Here is a 20,497-nt window from a genome sequence, read left to right as displayed (position 1 = left end):
TAAATATATCACTAGCCACTTTAAACAATGCTACCTTATATAATGTTACTTACCCTACATTATTCATCTCATATGCATACGTAGATACTGTACTCTATATCATCGACTGCATCCTTATGTAATACATGTATCACTAGCCACTTTAACTATGCCACTTGGTTTACATACTCATCTCATATGTATATACTGTACTCGATATCGCCTACTGTATCTTGCCTATGCTGCTCTGTACCATCACTCATTCATATATCCTTATGTACATATTATTTTATAGACAGTAGTTTTTTGGAATTGTTAGTGAGATTACTTGTTCGTTATTACTGCATTGTCGGAACTAGAAGCACAAGCATTTCGCTACACTCGCATTAACATCTGCTAACCATGTGTATGTGACAAATAAAATTTGATTTGATTTGATTTGATCACAGTCTTTACAATGGCTGTAGACTGGATCACAGTCTTTACAATGGCTGTAGACCTGATCACAGTCTTTACAATGGCTGTAGACTGGATCACAGTCTTCACAATGGCTGTAGACTGGATCACAGTCTTCACAATGGCTGTAGACTAGATCACTCTGTTTGTTGAGAGTAGTGAGACTAGATCACTCTGTTTGTTGAGAGTAATGAGACTAGATCACTCTGTTTGTTGAGAGTAGTGAGACTAGATCACTCTGTTTGTTGAGAGTAGTGAGACTAGATCACTCTGTTTGTTGAGAGTAGTGAGACTAGATCACTCTGTTTGTTGAGAGTAGTGAGACTAGATCACTCTGTTTGTTGAGAGTAGTGAGACTAGATCACTCTGTTTGTTGAGAGTAGTGAGATGGAGAGGTGGCAGAAAGCCTTCCTTCATTTTCTCCAGTCAGACCCGGTTCACCTGCCTCTGTTCCAGTCAGACCTGGTTCACCTCTCTCTGTTCCAGTCAGACCCGGTTCACCTGTCTCTGTCCAGTCAGACCCGGTTCACCTCTCTCTGTTTCAGACCCGGTTCACCTCTCTCTGTTCCAGTCAGGGGCCCTCTGACAGAGAACCGGTTCACCTCTCTCTGTTCCAGTCAGGGGCCCTCTGATAGACACCCGGTTCACCTCTCTCTGTTCCAGTCAGGGGCCCTCTGACAGAGAACCGGTTCACCTCTCTCTGTTCCAGCCAGGGGCCCTCTGACAGACACCCGGTTCACCTCTCTCTGTTCCAGTCAGGGGCCCTCTGATAGACACCTGGTTCACCTCTCTCTGTTCCAGTCAGGGCCCTCTGACAGACACCCGGTTCACCTCTCTCTGTTCCAGTCAGGGGCCATCTGACAGACACCCGGTTCACCTCTCTCTGTTCCAATCAGGGGCCCTCTGACAGAGAACCGGTTCACCTCTCTCTGTTCCAGCCAGGGGCCCTCTGACAGAGAACCGGTTCACCTCTCTCTGTTCCAGCCAGGGGCCCTCTGACAGACACCCGGTTCACCTCTCTCTGTTCCAGCCAGGGGCCCTCTGACAGACACCCGGTTCACCTCTCTCTGTTCCAGTCAGGGGCCCTCTGACAGAGAACCGGTTCACCTCTCTCTGTTCCAGTCAGGGGCCCTCTGATAGACACCCGGTTCACCTCTCTCTGTTCCAGTCAGGGGCCCTCTGACAGAGAACCGGTTCACCTCTCTCTGTTCCAGTCAGGGGCCCTCTGATAGACACCTGGTTCACCTCTCTCTGTTCCAGTCAGGGGCCCTCTGATAGACACCCGGTTCACCTCTCTCTGTTCCAGTCAGGGGCCCTCTGATAGACACCCGGTTCACCTCTCTCTGTTCCAGTCAGGGGCCCTCTGACAGAGAACCGGTTCACCTCTCTCTGTTCCAGTCAGGGGCCCTCTGACAGACACCCGGTTCACCTCTCTCTGTTCCAGTCAGGGGCCCTCTGATAGACACCCGGTTCACCTCTCTCTGTTCCAGTCAGGGGCCCTCTGACAGACACCCGGTTCACCTCTCTCTGTTCCAGTCAGGGGCCCTCTGATAGACACCTGGTTCACCTCTCTCTGTTCCAGTCAGGGGCCCTCTGACAGACACCCGGTTCACCTCTCTCTGTTCCAGTCAGGGGCCATCTGACAGACACCCGGTTCACCTCTCTCTGTTCCAATCAGGGGCCCTCTGACAGAGAACCGGTTCACCTCTCTCTGTTCCAGCCAGGGGCCCTCTGACAGAGAACCGGTTCACCTCTCTCTGTTCCAGCCAGGGGCCCTCTGACAGACACCCGGTTCACCTCTCTCTGTTCCAGCCAGGGGCCCTCTGACAGACACCCGGTTCACCTCTCTCTGTTCCAGTCAGGGGCCATCTGACAGACACCCAGTTCACCTCTCTCTGTTCCAATCAGGGGCCCTCTGATAGACACCCGGTTCACCTCTCTCTGTTCCAATCAGGGGCCATCTGACAGACACCCGGTTCACCTCTCTCTGTTCCAGTCAGGGATTCCCAGACCTCCCTGTTGCATCCGGTCCCTGTGTGTTTGTTCAGCATTTTGACTGGAGGTGTTTATGCTGGTTTGTATCTGGGCCAGTGAGGCTCTTCACTCTGTGCGTCATTTGGCTCAAATGTTTGATTTCTTTCACTTGTATTTTGCTGGTTTCATTTCCTTTTAACCTTATAAGGCCATAAGGCTTTCCCACAACTCAAAACAGAACAACGTCATATCAGAATGTTTGATAAGAGACTGTCTCTGTGTGACCCAACAGGTACGTTCAGATGCCCGGTCCTTTCTGCTTCGAACCCAGTAACCGGTATGTCGTGTCCATCACACTCCAGCGCCACGGAGTGTCCCAGAGACACCTGACTGCTTTCATCCTTGTAGACTCGGTGAGTCAGTCAACTTATTAAACCTGTCAGGGCTCTGGTGTGACAACTCTACTTGAGAGGGAGTTGAGTTGAAACAGAAAGGAAAAAATAAATAAAAAAGTATATTTTTCAACTGGGCAAGTCAGTTAAGAACAAATTGTTATTTTCAATGACGGCCTAGGAACAGTGGGTTAACTGCCTGTTCAGAACGACAGATTTGTACCTTGTCAGCTCAGGGATTCGAACTTGCAACCTTTCGGTTACTAGTCCAACCACTAGGCTAGGCTACCTTGCTGCCCTTCTCGATGTGTGTGAGTGAACTATATATATATAAAAAATATGTATTATTAAATATGATATATATATATATAGTTAATATATTATATATATATATATATATATATAGTTAATATATTACATATAATAATATATATATACATTTTTACATTTATTTATTTTTTGAACATTTATTTAACAAGTAAGTCAGTTAAGAACAAATTCTTATTTACTATGACGGCCTACACTGGCCAAACCTGGACGACGCTGGGCCAATTGTGTGCCGCCTTATGGGACTCCCAATCACAGCCGGTTGTGATACAGCCTGGAATTGAACCAGGGTGTCTGACGCCTCTAGCCCTGAGATGCAGTGCCTTAGACCACTGTGCCACTCTCAGCAGCAATGTGATAATAACTGTTGACCAGATACCACCACCTAGTGGTCTGAAACAAAAGTGCATTTAGGTACCAAATTCATTTTACATTTGAATTCTTTTCACCTCTCACTCACGTTGTTTTACTCCCTCCATTCCTCCTTCCCAGCTGGTGCTGACCCCCAAGTACCCGGAGCTGCCAGGTTTCCAGGGTCACGACCCGGCGGCAGAGGAGCGCCGTGATGAGATGGTACGTTACATGTGCCTGGAAGTCCTTCTTGGCCACGCCAACGCCACTGCTGGCAGAGATGTGCACCAAGCTCATCTGCAGTATCTCTGCCGTCCTGCACGACGGAGCACTGCGTGAGTCTACCATACATCATTCACTAGGGGATCAAAGGTCAAAGCCCCCATTAATGCCTTGTTTTCGATAACTGGGTGTGAAATACTTCCTGGTTCCTGGTTGAATCATTTTACTTACCAATAAACTCTAGCAAGCTGCACTATGATCAGTAATGCGCGGTATGAGTTGGAGGGAATTGTTACAGTCGGTCGTCATCATAGGATATCCTCCATGACTTGTTTGATTGAAGACTCTCATTTTTCCCTGTAGAATGTCAGTGTGTGTGACCCCCAGGGGTCTCTGAGTGCTGAGTGTGACAGGGTCGGAGGTCAGCGCCACTGTAAACCTAACGTGATTGGACGACGGTGTGACCAGTATGCACCTGACACGTACAGCCTCAGACCATATGGATGCACTGATGAGTGGGCACTGGCATCTTTCAGCCAGTCATCACATCTTTATTGAATTGACATTATATAGCAGGTGTGTCATACACTGTGTGACTTCACAAACCACATCCTAAATACAATCTCCCCTGCTCTCTCTCTCTATCTACCTTCCTGCTTTTATTTCTCTCTCTTCCTCCTCCTCCTCCTCTTCCTCCTCCTCCTCCTCCTCCTCTTCCTACTCCTCCTCTTCCTCTTCCTCTTCCTCCTCTTCCTCCTCCTCCTCTTCCTCCTCTTCCTCCTCCTCTTCCTCCTCCTCTTCCTCCTCCTCCTCCCTGCCCAGCCTGTGACTGCCACTCCGAGGGCTCTCTGGGAGACCAGTGTGACGGGGCAGTGCCCGTGCAGACAGGGGGCCAGCGCGCGCCAGTGCTCAGACTGCCAGCCTGGCCAGTGGGGCTTCCCCGGCTGCAGGCCATGCCAGTGTAACGGGCACGCTGATGGCTGCAACCCACAGACAGGGGAGTGCCAGCCTGGCCAGTGGGGATTCCCCGGCTGCAGGCCATGCCAGTGTAACGGGCACGCTGATGGATGCAACCCACAGACAGGGGAGTGCCAGGCCTGCAGGGACTACACTGATGAACAGCTCTGTGGAAGGTGGGCAGGGAGATAAACAGTGATTGGTAAATGGTGTGGGTGGCGGCGTTCTGGTGTTGTTGGATAGTCCCAGTAGATAATACTGTGATCGGTAATAGTCCCAGTAGATAATACTGTGATCGGTAATAGTCCCAGGTAATACAACACGGATGGACCCTCCTGCTCTGACTGTAAACATGGTTACTACGGCAATGCCCTGGCCCAGGACTGCAGGCGTGAGTTTCTACATCGTGACGGCTGGTTGGAATCTCTAATGAGTTCTGTCTCTGGTGATGCCCACTGGGGACAAACTATTGGCATTTTGTGATGATATGTGTCACGTTGGACATTGGCTCAATTATATAGCGTGACTGTCTAAGGCACTGCATCTCAGTGCAAGAGGCGTCACTACAGTCCCTGGTTCGAATCCAGGCTGTATCACATCCGGCTGTGATTGGTAGTCCCATAGAGCGGCGCACAATTTGCCCAGCGTTGTCCGGGTTTGGCCATAGTAGGCCGTCATTGGTAATAAGAATGTGTTCTTAACGGACTTGCCTAGTTAAATGAAGGTTACATTTTTTTGTATAAATGTAAATGACATTCTTGTCTATCTCTGCTGTGTGTGTGGGTGTGTGCTGGATTACGTCTGACACGTTGTTATTCCATCTGTAGGTTGCACATGTGTAACAGCAGGTACACAACAGTCCTCATGCAGCGATGGCCATTGCCACTGTGACAGACAGACAGGAGCGTGCCCGTGTCGGGACAACGTGGTCGGGTACAACTGTGACCAGTGTGCCCCCGACCACTGGAACTATGGCACGGACAGAAGGTGTGAGCGGTGTGGCTGCCACCCTCAGCATGCCAGGGGATCCCCCTGCAACATGGTAGAGGCCTCATAGTTGTGAAAGGCTTTTGTTCAGTGTACTTTACCTCCATTATGTGTTAACTACAGTATGTTTTAACTACAGTATGTTTTAACTACAGTATGTGTTAACATCAGTTTAATTGAATGGTTTGATGATACGTCTGTCTGTCTGTCCCCCTGTTTGTCTGTCTGTCTGTCCCCCTGTCCATCTGTCTGTCCCCCTGTCCCCCTGTCCCCCTGTCCCCCTGTCCCCCTGTCCATCTGTCTGTCTGTCTGTCTGTCCCTCTGTCTGTCCCTCTGTCTGCCCCTCTGTCTGTCTGCCCCTCTGTCTGTCTGTCCCTCTGTCTGCCCCTCTGTCTGCCCCTCTGTCTGTCCCTCTGTCTGTCTGTCCCTCTGTCTGTCTGTCCCTCTGTCTGTCTGTCCCTCTGTCTGTCTATCCCTCTGTCTGTCTGTCCCGCTGTCTGTCCCGCTGTCTGTCCGTCTTCAACTAATGGCAGGGCTGTATCTAGAACTGTATGTTGGAATGGTTGTCTTCAACTAATGGCAGGGCTGCATGTTGAATATAGAAATAGAATGAATAGAGGACACACAATCTTCTATACTATTCCAATCTATCTCAAAGTCATATTTGATCTACACAATACATTTCTATCTGAACATTTAGTAAATATCCAGTCTCCTTAATGTCCATCTACAGTATGTGTAGACTACACTGAGAAGCAGTCTACAGTCGACTACACTGAGAAGCAGTCTACAGTCGACTACACTGAGATGCAGTCTACAGTCGACTACACTGAGATGCAGTCTACAGTTGACTACACTGAGATGCAGTCTACAGTCGACTACACTGAGATGCAGTCTACAGTCGACAACACTGAGATGTAGTCTACAGTCGACTAAACTGAGATGCAGTCTACAGCGTACAACAGTGAGTTGCAGCCTACAGTCTACTACAGCGAGATGCAGTCTACAGCCTACTACAATGAGATGCAGTCTACAGCCTACTACAGCGAGATGCAGTCTACAGCCTACTACAGCGAGATGCAGTCTACAACACACTACAGCGAGATGCAATCTACAGCCTACTACACTGAGATGCAGTCTACAGCCTACTACAGCGAGATGCAGTCTACAACACACTACAGCGAGATGCAATCTACAGCCTACTACACTGAGATGCAGTCTACAGCCTACTACAGCGAGATGCAGTCTACAGCACACTACAGAGAGATGCAGTCTACAGCCTACTACACTGAGATGCAGTCTACAGCCTACTACACTGAGATGTAGTCTACAGCCTACTACACTGAGATGCAGTCTACAGCCTACAACAGTGAGTTACAGTCTACTACAGCGAGATGCAGTTTACAGCCTACTACACTGAGATGCAGTCTACAATCGACTACACTGAGATGCAGTCTACAGTCGACTACACTGAGATGCAGTCTACAGCCTACTACACTGAGATGCAGTCTACAGCCTACTACACTGAGATGTAGTCTACAGCCTACTACACTGAGATGCAGTCTACAGCCTACAACAGTGAGTTGCAGCCTACAGTCTACTACAGCAAGATGCAGTTTACAGTCGACTATACTGAGAAGCAGTCTACAGTCGACTACACTGAGATGCAGTCTACAGTTGACTACACTGAGATGCAGTCTACAGTCGACTACACTGAGATGCAGTCTACAGTTGACTACACTGAGATGCAGTCTACAGTCGACTACACTGAGATGCAGTCTACAGTCGACAACACTGAGATGTAGTCTACAGTCGACTAAACTGAGATGCAGTCTACAGCGTACAACAGTGAGTTGCAGCCTACAGTCTACTACAGCGAGATGCAGTCTACAGCCTACTACACTGAGATGCAGTCTACAGCCTACGACAGTGAGATGCAGTCTACAGCCTACTACAGCGAGATGCAGTCTACAGCCTACTACAATGAGATGCAGTCTACAGCCTACTACAGCGAGATGCAGTCTACAGCCTACTACAATGAGATGCAGTCTACAGCCTACTACAGCGAGATGCAGTCTACAGCCTACTACACTGAGATGCAGTCTACAGCACACTACAGAGAGATGCAGTCTACAGCACACTACAGAGAGATGCAGTCTACAGCACACTACAGTGAGATGCAGTCTACAGCACACTACAGAGAGATGCAGTCTACAGCACACTACAGAGAGATGCAGTCTACAGCACACTACAGAGAGATGCAGTCTACAACACACTACAGAGAGATGCAGTCTACAGCACACTACAGAGAGATGCAGTCTACAGCACACTACAGAGAGATGCAGTCTACAGCACACTACAGAGAGATGCAGTCTACAGCACACTACAGAGAGATGCAGTCTACAGCACACTACAGTGAGATGCAGTCTACAGCACACTACAGAGAGATGCAGTCTACAGCACACTACAGAGAGATGCAGTCTACAGCACACTACAGAGAGATGCAGTCTACAACACACTACAGAGAGATGCAGTCTACAGCACACTACAGAGAGATGCAGTCTACAGCACACTACAGTGAGATGCAGTCTACAGCACACTACAGAGAGATGCAGTCTACAGCACACTACAGAGAGATGCAGTCTACAGCACACTACAGAGAGATGCAGTCTACAGCACACTACAGTGAGAAGCAGCCCACAGCCCAATACACTGAGATGCAGCCATGCACAGCTGTCTTGCCAAATAATTAGGCCTATAGGCCCACTGAGAGAACGTCCTCTCCCTCCTCCAGTCTCCTGTTCAGTCAGACTGAGAGAACGTCCTCTCCCTCCTCCAGTCTCCTGTTCAGTCAGACTGAGAGAACGTCCTCTCCCTCCTCCAGTCTCCTGTTCAGTCAGACTGAGAGAACGTCCTCTCCATCCTCCAGTCTCCTGTTCAGTCAGACTGAGAGAACGTCCTCTCCCTCCTCCAGTCTCCTGTTCAGTCAGACTGAGAGAACGTCCTCTCCATCCTCCAGTCTCCTGTTCAGTCAGACTGAGAGAACGTCCTCTCCATCCTCCAGTCTCCTGTTCAGTCAGACTGGAAGGTCATCCTCTCAGAATTATCCTCTCACTGACTGCATGTCATAGTTCTTGCCATTTTACTCACAAGTGTGTGTGTGCGTGTGCGTGCGTGTGTGTGTGTGTGTGAGTGTGTGAGAGGGCGAGAGAGAGAGTACATAAACAAGAGGGATAGCAAAATTCATCAATCATAATGTTAAATAACCTTATAATAATAACCTTAAAATAATAATAACCCTAACCATTAGTCTCCACTGTGGTGCAGGTGGACAATGGGTGAAACAAAGACTGTCTGTCCTCAACAATATATCAGGAGGGTCTAAAGTTAACAATATATCAGGAGGGTCTAAAGTTAACAATATATCAGGAGGGTCTAAAGTTAACAATATATCAGGAGGGTCTAAAGTTAACAATATATCAGGAGGGTCTAAAGTTAACAATATATCAGGAGGATCTAAAGTTAACAATATATCAGGAGGGTCTAAATCTAATGTTAACAATATATCAGGAGGGTCTTTCAGGAGGCAATAGCATTATTGTGTACACCATATTGTGTAACCGTTATGAACACTCTATAGCCTACTAGGAGATCTGTAACGTGGTAACATGTTCAAAATAATAAACTTTTATATATGCCTTCCTACTGAATGGGAATTATTCTAACCACCTGGGAAGGAGTATGGTCTGGTGATGGTAGATAGGTGGTGTGTACGTGTGGATTGTTCACTGACGCAACAAAACAGAGCCTGATCCGCTCTCTCCAGAGCGCGCATTCCTGTTACCAACACCAGCATCTATTCTCTGACAGACATGAGGGTCTTCCCGAAAACATGTGGTGGAGTTTACACCGTCACTGTCAATAATTAAAACTGTTTTCCACAGGACAATGACCCAACACACCTCCAGACTGTGTAAGGGTTATTTGACCAAGAAGGAGAGTGATGGAGTGCTGCATCAGATGACCTGGCCTCCACAATCACCCAACCTCAACCCAATTGAGATGGTTTGGGATGAGTTGGACAACAAAGTGAAGGAAAAGCAGCCAACAAATGCTCAGCATATGTGGGAACTCCTTCAAGACTGCTGGAAAAGCAGGTGAAACTGGTTGAGAGAATGCCAAGAGTGTCCAAAGCTGTCATCAAGGCAAATGGTGGCTACTTTGAAGAATCTCAAATATAAAATATACACTTTTTTTGTTACTACATGATTCCATATGTCCTATTTCATAGTTTTGATGTCTTCACTGTTATTCTACAATGTAGAAAATAGTACAAATAAAGAAAAACCCCTGACTGAGTAGGTGTGTCCAAACTTTTGACTGGTACTGTTTTTTATGTATATATACCCATAATGAATGTTTAACCATTGTTTGGGTCTGTGGGACCCATTTTTTATGTTTACAAAAATAAAATAAAAATCAACCTGAGTGTGTGTGTCGGTGAAACAAGTAAAAATGTAACAAAAAGGTTTGCTGTGTGCCTTCACTCTGTCTTCCTCCTCCCTGGGCCTGCTGTTTCAATATACAGTAGCACCAATAACCTGTCTGTCTGTCTCCCTGCCTGTCTGTCTTCCTCCTCCCTGGGCCTGCTGTTTCAATATACAGTAGCACCAATAACCTGTCTGTCTGTCTCCCTGCCTGTCTGTCTTCCTCCTCCCTGGGCCTGCTGTTTCAATATACAGTAGCACCAATAACCTGTTTGTCTCCCTGCCTGTCTGCCTGTCTCCCGCTTTTCTCACACTCGTTACCCTTTGTAGTGTGTGAAACTACACAATGTCTTGCGGGAACCTGCACAATGTTATTGCAATACATTATTTTGATACATTGTGAAAAAAAATTGTATTTTCCTACACTCTACCCCTGCCAGGTGCAAATTGGGGGAGAGACGTAACTATTAAATAGCTTTGCATGTTTGGCTCCATTACCACAATCAATCAGTATGGCAAAAAACTATCTCAGCTCAGAGGGCCATAGAAATATTTTTTTGCAGCGAGAGAAGCTGGTGTGGAAGGTGTATCTTCCGCTTTGGAAAAGCCTCAGGACCTGCCCGTCAGCAGCCAGCCTCAGGACCTGCCCGTCAGCAGCCAGCCCCAGGACCTGCCCCTCAGCAGCCAGCCTCAGGACCAGCCCGTCAGCAGCCAGCCCCAGGACCTGCCCCTCAGCAGCCAGCCTCAGGACCAGCCCCTCAGCAGCCAGCCTCAGGACCAGCCCCTCAGCAGCCAGCCTCAGGACCAGCCCCTCAGCAGCCAGCCTCAGGACCAGCCCGTCAGCAGCCAGCCTCAGGACCAGCCCCTCAGCAGCCAGCCTCAGGACCAGCCCGTCAGCAGCCAGCCTCAGGACCAGCCCGTCAGCAGCCAGCCTCAGGACCAGCCCCTCAGCAGCCAGCCTCAGGACCAGCCCCTCAGCAGCCAGCCTCAGGACCAGCCCCTCAGCAGCCAGCCTCAGGACCAGCCCCTCAGCAGCCAGCCTCAGGACCAGCCCCTCAGCAGCCAGCCTCAGGACCAGCCCGTCAGCAGCCAGCCTCAGGACCAGCCCCTCAGCAGCCAGCCTCAGGACCTGCCCGTCAGCAGCCAGCCTCAGGACCTGCCCGTCAGCAGCCAGCCTCAGGACCTGCCCGTCAGCAGCCAGCCTCAGGACCAGCCCCTCAGCAGCCAGCCTCAGGACCTGCCCGTCAGCAGCCAGCCTCAGGACCAGCCCCTCAGCAGCCAGCCTCAGGACCTGCCCGTCAGCAGCCAGCCTCAGGACCTGCCCGTCAGCAGCCAGCCTCAGGACCTGCCCGTCAGCAGCCAGCCCCAGGACCTGCCCCTCAGCAGCAGCAGCTAGCCCCAGGACCAGCCCGTCAGCAGCCAGCCCAAGGACCTTCCCCTTCAGCAACCAGCTCATGAGCAGCCTGCAGAAGGTGAAATGGCTGCCAATTTGATAAGGATGTAACCAGGGGCGATGCGGATGGCTGTTACTCATGTTCAGGACATAAAGTCTTCTTTTCAACTGTTCATCCCAGACACCATCCAGGAAATCATCCTGAACTCCACTAATTTGGAGGGAAGCCATGTTTTTGGAGAGAGAACTCATTTACACGCATACTTTAGGGTTCTTATCCTTGCTGGTGTTTTCAGATCCAATGGGGAATACACAGAATCGCTGTGGGATGCAGAAATAGGCAGAACGTTTTCGTGTAACAATGTCTCTGGAGAACTTCCACATTATTTCCAGGATTATCCGCTTCGATAACCGAGACACCAGACCAGCTCGGCGGCAGAGAGACAAGCTAGCTGCTATTAGGTCAGTGCAGCGATACAAGCTAGCTGCTATCAGGTCAGTGCAGAGAGACAAGCTAGCTGCTATCAGGTCAGTGCAGAGAGACAAGCTAGCTGCTATCAGGTCAGTGCAGAGAGACAAGCTAGCTGCTATCAGGTCAGTGCAGACAGACAAGCTAGCTGCTATTAGGTCAGTGTGGGACAAGTGGGTGGACCACCTTCCCCTGTTTTACAACCCTGGGCCAACTGACATTTACTCCTGAGGTACTGACTTGTTGCACCCTCGACAACTACTGTGATTATTATTATTTGACCATGCTGGTCATTTATGAACATTTGAACATCTTGGCCATGTTCTGTTATAATCTCCAACCGGCACAGCCTGAAGAGGACTGGCCACCCCTCAGTTTTTCCTAGCCACCGTGCTTCTACACCTGCATTGCCTGCTGTTTGGGGTTTTAGGATGGGTTTCTGTACAGCACTTTGATATATCAGCTGATATAAGAAGGGCTTTATAAATCAATTTGATTTAGGGGCCGCTGCCCCTTCAGCCAGTACATACCGTCAAAACCCGCAAAATATGGAATCAAGATCTGGGCTGCCTGTGATGCTGCTGCCTGTGATGTTGCTGCCTGTGATGCTGCTTCATCATATGTGTGGAACTAGCAAGTGTATCCAGGGAAGCCAGATGGAGGAGGCTCTGAGAAGAACCAAGGGATGAGGGTTGTCCAGGACGTGACACAGGGACTCCGTCGCCGCAACATCAAAAGCGATAACTTGTTTTTACTTCTCACAAGCTAGGCCAGGAGCTCCTCAAGAGGAAGCTGACAATGGTAGAAACAATACGAAAAAACAAGCCAGAGCTTCCACCTGAACTGTTGAATACACGGAACGGGCCTATCAATTCCTCTAAGTTTGTGTTCCCGGCCGACACGTCCCTAGTGTCCTACGTGCCAAAGAAAGGCAAACATGTGGTACTCATGAGTACACTGCATAGGGATGGGAGAATCTGTGGTACTCATGAGTGCGCTGCATAGGGATGGGAGAATCTGTTCCCTGGAACATCATAAAAATAAATCATAATGGATTATAAGGCCACAAAAGGAAGGGTGGACAATTTAGACAAGATGGTGACTGGCTACAGCTGCAAAAGAAGAACCCTACGCTGGCATCTTGTGATATTCTTTAACATCTTGGACATCTTGGCGTACAATGCATTTGTCATCTGGATGATGTTGAACCCAGATCAGAACAGAGGGAAGCTCCAGAGGAGACGGCTCTTTCTCGAGGAGCTGGGAAAGGCATTGGTAAGACCTCAAATTCAGAGGAGGCAACATATCCCCTGGAACCCAGCTTCTGCAGCCATTGTGAGTAGGATTCAGGAGGAGGATGCTGGTGCCCCATCCGCCTGACCCACAGAACCAACAACTCCAATACCGGAAGTAAGTGTGAGTGATGTTGTTGTGTGTGTGTGTTTGCCTCTCCTACCTTGGTCTGCTGTAACTATATATGTGAGTGAGTGAGTGAGTGAGTCAAATTCCTGAACTAACTGTTTCCATCATTCTAGATTGTAGCCGGTAGCAACAAGAAGAAGCGCTGTGATGTGTGTGGACCCAAGAAGGACAGGAAGACACAGTACACATGGATCAAGGGCAAGATATACATTTGGACCATTTGGAACTCTGTTCCTCATGTGGTGTGTAGACCAGCCTTCATTTGTGTTCAATGGGGCTAATTTATCATACCCATAAAATACTCTATGTAAAATGTGTCCTTCTAATTTGTTCAGTTCAAAGCAATAAACATCAATAGTGATGAAAACCTTGTTTCATATATATTTGTTCAAGATAAACATGATTTATTCCACACATGTCTTGCTTATAATGGATTTTTACTGACAATCACATTTTATTAAATAAAATAAATGAATTGCGCCTTTATTGATAAATGTGATCTAGCAGAGGTAAATGGCAAATATTAACCAAATATTAACTAAGTATTAAGTATGACATATTTGTATGTAAATTGTTAAGACTGTATTGTTTTATAAACCCAATAATGTTGTGCGTCCATCAGACCCGCGAACATTGGGAAAATAACAAAAACACGAACACCACACAAGGATTAAACCGTTTTATAAGTGGATTTTTGTTTTGGCGTTATTACACTACAATAAACATATGCAACCCCCCAGTCAGACGTGATCAGATCTAGCCAGAAGTGCGAGTCCATTCCTACGAAAGCAGCTCCGCTGCGGAGTTTCCATTTAAACGAGACTCAGGACAGAACTTTGGAGAGTGGTCGCCAGACTTCAGATCACACTGCTAACTCTGCTCAACCTCGCATTCTATTTAACAGCGGGACTCGCAGCATTCGACTTGATTTAAAATACGGGGATCAAACCTACTGATATAAAGGGTGTAAGTTAGATTTTTTTCTCTCTCTGAAATAATTGTTTACAGTTGAATAACGTTGTTATATTACAGTAAACCTTCCAACCTGGAACCTATACATTCTAATGCCGTATTAGTTTATTTTAGTGTTTTTCTTTTTAAATACGTGTGGAATCAAAACGTTCCGTTAGATCTTCATTAATTTAGTTGACGTGTAAAATGATTCATACCAGGCTATGTCTATGTACAATTTTCAGTCTGAATCTACACTTCAAAGGGGATTGATTGACTGATGACCATAAAGCCATGCACGTGACACCGGTCATTTTCATCTGTGGTAAGTAGCCTCTGCGCTGAGCCTTTGAAGGCAATTAACATTTTCCTATGCCAACCAGCGGCCTAATGATGCAATGAAAACGGTATGAGTTGTAAACTGCCCTAGAGGTTGTGTAATTTATACTGTTAACTATATGTGTTGTGAACTTGCGATGCAGAATTTAAAGGTTAAAATCACAGAAAAATGTGGGTACCTCAAGCATCCAGAATTGAAAGATCAGATCTACAGATAGACTACTATAGCCTACATGGATGAAGGACGGGACAGAGGGAGGCAGAGGGTTGTGTTTACTGTCTCCAGCTCTGAGACAAGATGCCTTGTTTTTTTGGGGGGGGGGGGGATCCCCATTCCCCTCCTTAGGGGTCACTTCTCAGTTCACAGTTGGGCCACTGTCCTTCGTGGTAAATTCCCCTGTCTTCCTGGGTGTTGTTGGAGAGGTGTCTGGGTGGGACTTTGTGCTTTGGGGAGGCTAACCATCAACTCTGTTTGTTGTTTATGGTTCTCCTAAAACAGCCCAGCTGAATCCACAAATGTAGCCAGTCCACCTCACCAACGATGTTGTTGTTACAGCATCACAGGGTGTGTGGGTTGGGGGAGGGCGTGGTTATTTAATCCGAGGCTGGGGACTGGTCTTTGTTTAAAGGGTTCTACTTGTGAGTGTAGTCTACCCGGCAGTCTGTCATTATAGAGATACAGAGTGATCTCTTCAGAACCCTGACGCCTCTGTGTGTGACCTCTGGAGGTCAGGGGTCATTTCCATCTCCTCACATCATTGGGCCAGACTAGGTTAATTACTTTTCATGTGTTGGGTGAAAGGGACTGGCTGATCAGATGGACAAAGCTTAGCTCTTCTGGCTCTCTCCTCTTCTCTCCTCCCCCTCCTCCTCAGAAGATGCTAGAGGATGAGAGAGCTGGGGATTTTAAAGAGCAGTGGGTGTATCTATTTTCTATAGGTTGTTGACAGCCGAGGCTCCTGTCTCACACTCGAAATGTAACTGGTCTTCATTGGGTCATGTGTGTCACAGTGGTCTCCCCCAGGCATTGTGGGAAAGCCTTGCAGGTGATTCTGCACGTGAGCCCCCACTGTAGTGATTAGTAGACGGGGAACAGCAGCTGTGTTAAGAAAGATGGTGAACAGGGACCTTCTTTACTGTGGAGTGAAAGGAGAGAAGAAAAGACTGAACAAACTGTTCTTTTGTGAATAAATCTCCCTCTGAAAGAATGTACGTTGGTGACGAGTGTTCAGGCTTACAATGAAAGAGGACAGAAGCATTCCGTATAGAACTAAAGCCTCTGTGACATAGCTTTCTTCTAGTCTCCTGGAGCACCGGTGTGCTTTTTGTGTGCAGGTGAAGGACAGGTACAGGCTGGTGCCCAGTGTTGGGAGGCCCTCTGTGAACGGAGACTCCGGAACTCGTGGATTCAAGAACAATGGGCCAGTTAAAGCCAACCACAGAAACCAGACGGAGAGGGGGAGAGAGAGAGAGAGGGGGGGGGGAGAGAGAGAGAGGGGGGGGGGGGAGGAGGGGGGGGCGAGGGGGAGAGAGAGAGGGGAGAGAAGAGAACGAGAAGAGAGGGTGAGGGGGCTCGATGGCGGGAGTAGGAGCGGGGGGGGGGGAGAGAGAGAGGGAGAGAGAGGAGAGAGAGCGAGGGGGAGCGAGAGAGATAGAGGGGGGGGCGAGCGATTGCGAGAGCGGCGAGCGAGAGGGAGGAGAGAGATGATCGAGAGGGGGAGAGAGAGATGAGACTTACGAGAGAGAGAGAGGGAGCGAGAGGGGGGAGGGGGGGGGGGGGGAGAGGAGAGAGAGAGAGAGAGGGGGGGGGGGGGGGTTATGAGGGAGAGAAGAAGAGTGGTGGGCAGGGACTTTTCTCTGCGAAAAAAGGAAGATGAGGAGGAGGATGATGAGGGGGTGGACGATGAGGAGGATGATGAGGGGGTGGACGATGAGGAGGAGGTTGAGGAGATGTTCTCTCTAATAACAAGAGTGGCATTGGCACTTGTGGTATCATGTTTAACCTGACCCCAGTGTACTTGATAGGGTCATATATCTTAGGTTAACACAGTACCTATTGTGAACTGTGTTTTGGGGCTTGTATTTCATGGTTGTCAGGGTCAAGTTGACATCGTGTATAACAAAGTAAGTGCACTTGAAGTTAAGAGTGAAAACACAATGCGTCAGGTAAAAGTTGGGATTGTTTCCTACCAGTTGTCACTTGAAACAGTGGGTGTATGAATGAAGGTTACAATATAAATATGTTTTCTATCTCAGCCTTTTTGTCTCCTCTGATTGATGGCCATAGCACCATAGCCCTGTCATTAACCACAGTTGAACCCCCTCACACAGTTGAACCCCCACACACAGTTGAACCCCCCCACACACAGTTGAACCCCCCCACACAGTTGAACCCCCTCACACAGTTGAACCCCCTCACACAGTTGAACCCCCTCACACAGTTGAACCCCCCCACACAGTTGAACCCCTCACACAGTTGAACCCCCTCACACAGTTGAACCCCCCCACACAGTTGAACCCCCTCACACAGTTGAACCCCCTCACACAGTTGAACCCCCTCACACAGTGGAACCCCCTCACACAGTTGAACCCCCTCACACAGTTGAACCCCCCCCACACAGTGTTCCAATTAGCTGTTTCTCTACTGTCTACCTGTCTTCTTGGAAAGAGGCACTTCCTCTACTTAGTCTGATGGGCTGCTTTCTGGTCTACTCTCACTCTAAGAAATATAACAGACAATGCCCAGGGAGGGGAGGAGAAAGCCTGGACTGTGTTGTCCCTCCAGGCCTGCTTAGCTTCTGCCTCTTTATCACACTGCTGTATGCATCTACAACCAAGCTCTATCGTATGATGATAGGCTCCGTCATACGTCTTAAATACACCTGTATATACACCTGTATTTAAGAGTGGACATGACGTTCATTATGGAGCCTGAGAGGGATGGTCAGTCCACTGACACCCTCCCCCGTCCTCCCTCTCACTGCACACAGTCTCCACTGCCTCAGTTCTAATATCAAGGGACAGATGGTTGCCTAATAAAACACTCACCTTTAAACCCTAACGAGCTGTTTCATGTGGTCATGAAGACGGGTCAGTGCTCACCTGTAATTGACTGGTATATAGATACCCCCATAGGGAGCGCTAAGCTAGCAGATTTAGTTTGGTGTTACAGGTGAAGAGTTTAATTCCAAAACGCTATATATCCATTTTCAGAAATGTTGGTAAATTAGCTTTTTTTGTTGAAAGAACTTATTAAAGAGATTGGTGTTTTTTTCTCTCACTATTTATTCATTGCAATGACAGACATGTATTTGTTCAAAATCCATCACTTGGTTTCATATCAGAGAGACAAATAATCATGTTATTTTGTAAAATGCTGCCTCACTCTTAGAGAAAGCAGTACTGCTTGATTTTACACATTAAAATATAACATATTTAAAAAATATATACAAATGATTGTCATATTGAGTAGACCAAAGCACCAGTGTGGTGTGAACGCATCATTTTTAATAAAGGGCAAACTAACCAACTTGCCTGCTATCAAACCACTGTGCTAACATACAATGTAACATAGACATTAACCCACCAACCACAATACAAAACAGGCTACCTAAATATGGTTCGCAATCAGAGACAACGACAAACACCTGCCTCTGATTGAGAACCATATCAGGCCAAAACATATAGAAAAAGACAAACTAGACATACAACATAGAATGCCCACTCAGATCACACCCTGACCAAACAAAACATAGAAACATACAACGCAAATCATGGTCAGAGTGCGACAATGATACATTTCTCACATGTGCTATTTCCTAGTTTTGATGTCTTCACTATTATTCTACAATGTAGAAAAAACATCTTTTTTTTTTAAATAAAGAAAAACCCTTGAATGAGTAGGTGTGTCCAAACTGTTGACTGGTTCTGTAAATATATATATGTTTAATAATTCAATACAGTAATATGATATCTGTATGTAAAACATTTACATAAAAAAAAAAAAGTAATTTAGCAGATGTTCTCATTACTTACAATACGCCTATTTATCTTAAAGGAGAAATGTATCCAAAATCCAAAATTGATTCCATACATTGCAACTCTTTTCAGTGGAGTCTACACTCTGCTCCCCTCTCTCTCTCCCTGTAGTGCTGTACTGAAAGAGTTGCAAAAAAAACAGATCACGTAACTCGTAACATTGCTGGATGCAGGCCGTCACGCTGCTCCCGTTGTCAGTGAATTCATGATTCAGAAATCTGCCAATTGCGGCAGGGTAGCCTAGTGGGTAGACTGTTGGACTAGTAACCGGAAGATTGTAAGTTCAAACCCCCCAAGCTGACAAGGTACATATCTGTTATTCTGCCCCTGAACAGGCAGTTAACCCACTGTTCCTAGGCCGTCATTGAAAATAAGAATTTATTCTTAACTGACTTGCCTAGTTAAATAAAAAAAATATTGTTTTGTTGAAAGCATACGGGCCGAATTAGCTATTTTTGTCAAAGTACTATTGGTTATGAGTCAGGAAATGTATATTTTTCCAACTTAAACAGTTGCGGTTAACTTCATGTCATTATTTGATGTAGCCGACTGCCACAGCAGTGGAGATGGGTAACAACTGAGCATGTGAGGGGAAAACCGTGCTACATAGAAACGTTACGATATGCCCTTATATGGAACTTGATGTCAAGATGTAAATTCTCCTGCAGCCAACCTTACTTCACTGTGTGTGTGTGTAGCAAGCACGTCAGCAACGATGCATATGATCAAGTTATGCAATCTGAAATTACAAACAGTTATAGTGTTGACGTTGCTCCCAGGGCCAGTTTGGAACTCGGTAGTGAGTGTTGCAACCGAGGACAGGCGGTTTTTATACGCTTCAGCAATCTGCGGTCCCGTTCTGTGAGCTTGTGCGGCCTACCACTTCGCAGCTTAGCCGTTGTTGCTCCTAGATGTTTCCACGTCACAATAACAGCACTTACAGTTGAACGGGGCAGCTTTAGCAAACTGACAAATGGACTTGTTAGAAAGGTGGCATCCTATGACGGTGTCACCTTGAAAGTCACTGTGCTCTTCAGTAAGGCCATTCTAGTGCCAGTGTTTGTCTATGGAGATTGCATGGCTGTGTGCTCTGTTTTACACACCGGTCAGCAACGGTTGTGGCTGAAATAACTGAATCCACTCATTTGAAGGTGAGTCCACATACGTTTGTATATATAGTGTATGTAGCCTAGACTGATTGTTGAAGTTGGAGGTGCTCTTATTATGTTATTACCATTGCACCTTGACATGTAGACATAGAGGCTGGGATACTCTACAGGTTGACACATGAACCCTATGTATTTATGATTGGGGATAAATAAAAGGTTAGATCACTCCTTAGATAACTGTCCGTTTGGCCCAGCTGGAACAGGGGTGTGTCTCCAATTCATTTTTGGAATACTGATTTAAAAAATATATTTTAAGTTCTCTCTCAGGAAACCAGAGTTTATGTGATTCCTGTAATATTTATGAAGGACATTGTAAACAAGGATGGTAAAATTGTGTCACACAAGCTTGTAACAGTGTATGGAGGTGTATGCTCAATACAAAATGATAAAAACACTAATCTCAGCTTTGCCATAAAATTGGAAGAAAAATTGAATTAGTCTGTCTGCCACCCATTGAAAATCCTTATGGCTTAAATGATTAGTATACATCTGAAAATGTATCAGTTTTACTTAAAGTAAAATGGTTTGACAGCAATGGTGTATATAATTAAAGTTAGTTGGGAACAGGTCTTTGATGTCCCACT

The 20,497-nt window shown here is 47.1% G+C and overlaps 1 protein-coding gene across 2 annotated transcripts in view; it reads left to right on the top strand.

The window, feature by feature from the left end:
- Positions 1-14,251: 14,251 nt before the first annotated feature.
- The window catches only part of LOC109869092 (laminin subunit beta-2-like), an 81,436-nt gene continuing 75,190 nt past the window's right edge, over positions 14,252-20,497 (top strand). For both annotated transcript variants that reach the window (XM_031803918.1, XM_031803917.1), the window contains exons 1-2: positions 14,252-14,382; positions 14,613-14,692. In XM_031803918.1, coding sequence (XP_031659778.1) covers positions 14,662-14,692 — 31 coding nt within the window. In that variant the 5' untranslated portion in view covers positions 14,252-14,382; positions 14,613-14,661. The remainder of the gene's footprint in view (positions 14,383-14,612; positions 14,693-20,497) is intronic.

The sequence above is a fragment of the Oncorhynchus kisutch genome, linkage group LG24, assembly GCF_002021735.2.
Source record: "Oncorhynchus kisutch isolate 150728-3 linkage group LG24, Okis_V2, whole genome shotgun sequence".
Taxonomy (NCBI): Eukaryota; Metazoa; Chordata; class Actinopteri; order Salmoniformes; family Salmonidae; genus Oncorhynchus; species Oncorhynchus kisutch.
The sequence above is the reverse complement of the archived record's forward strand: the minus strand, read 5'-3'. Positions and strand labels throughout refer to the sequence as shown.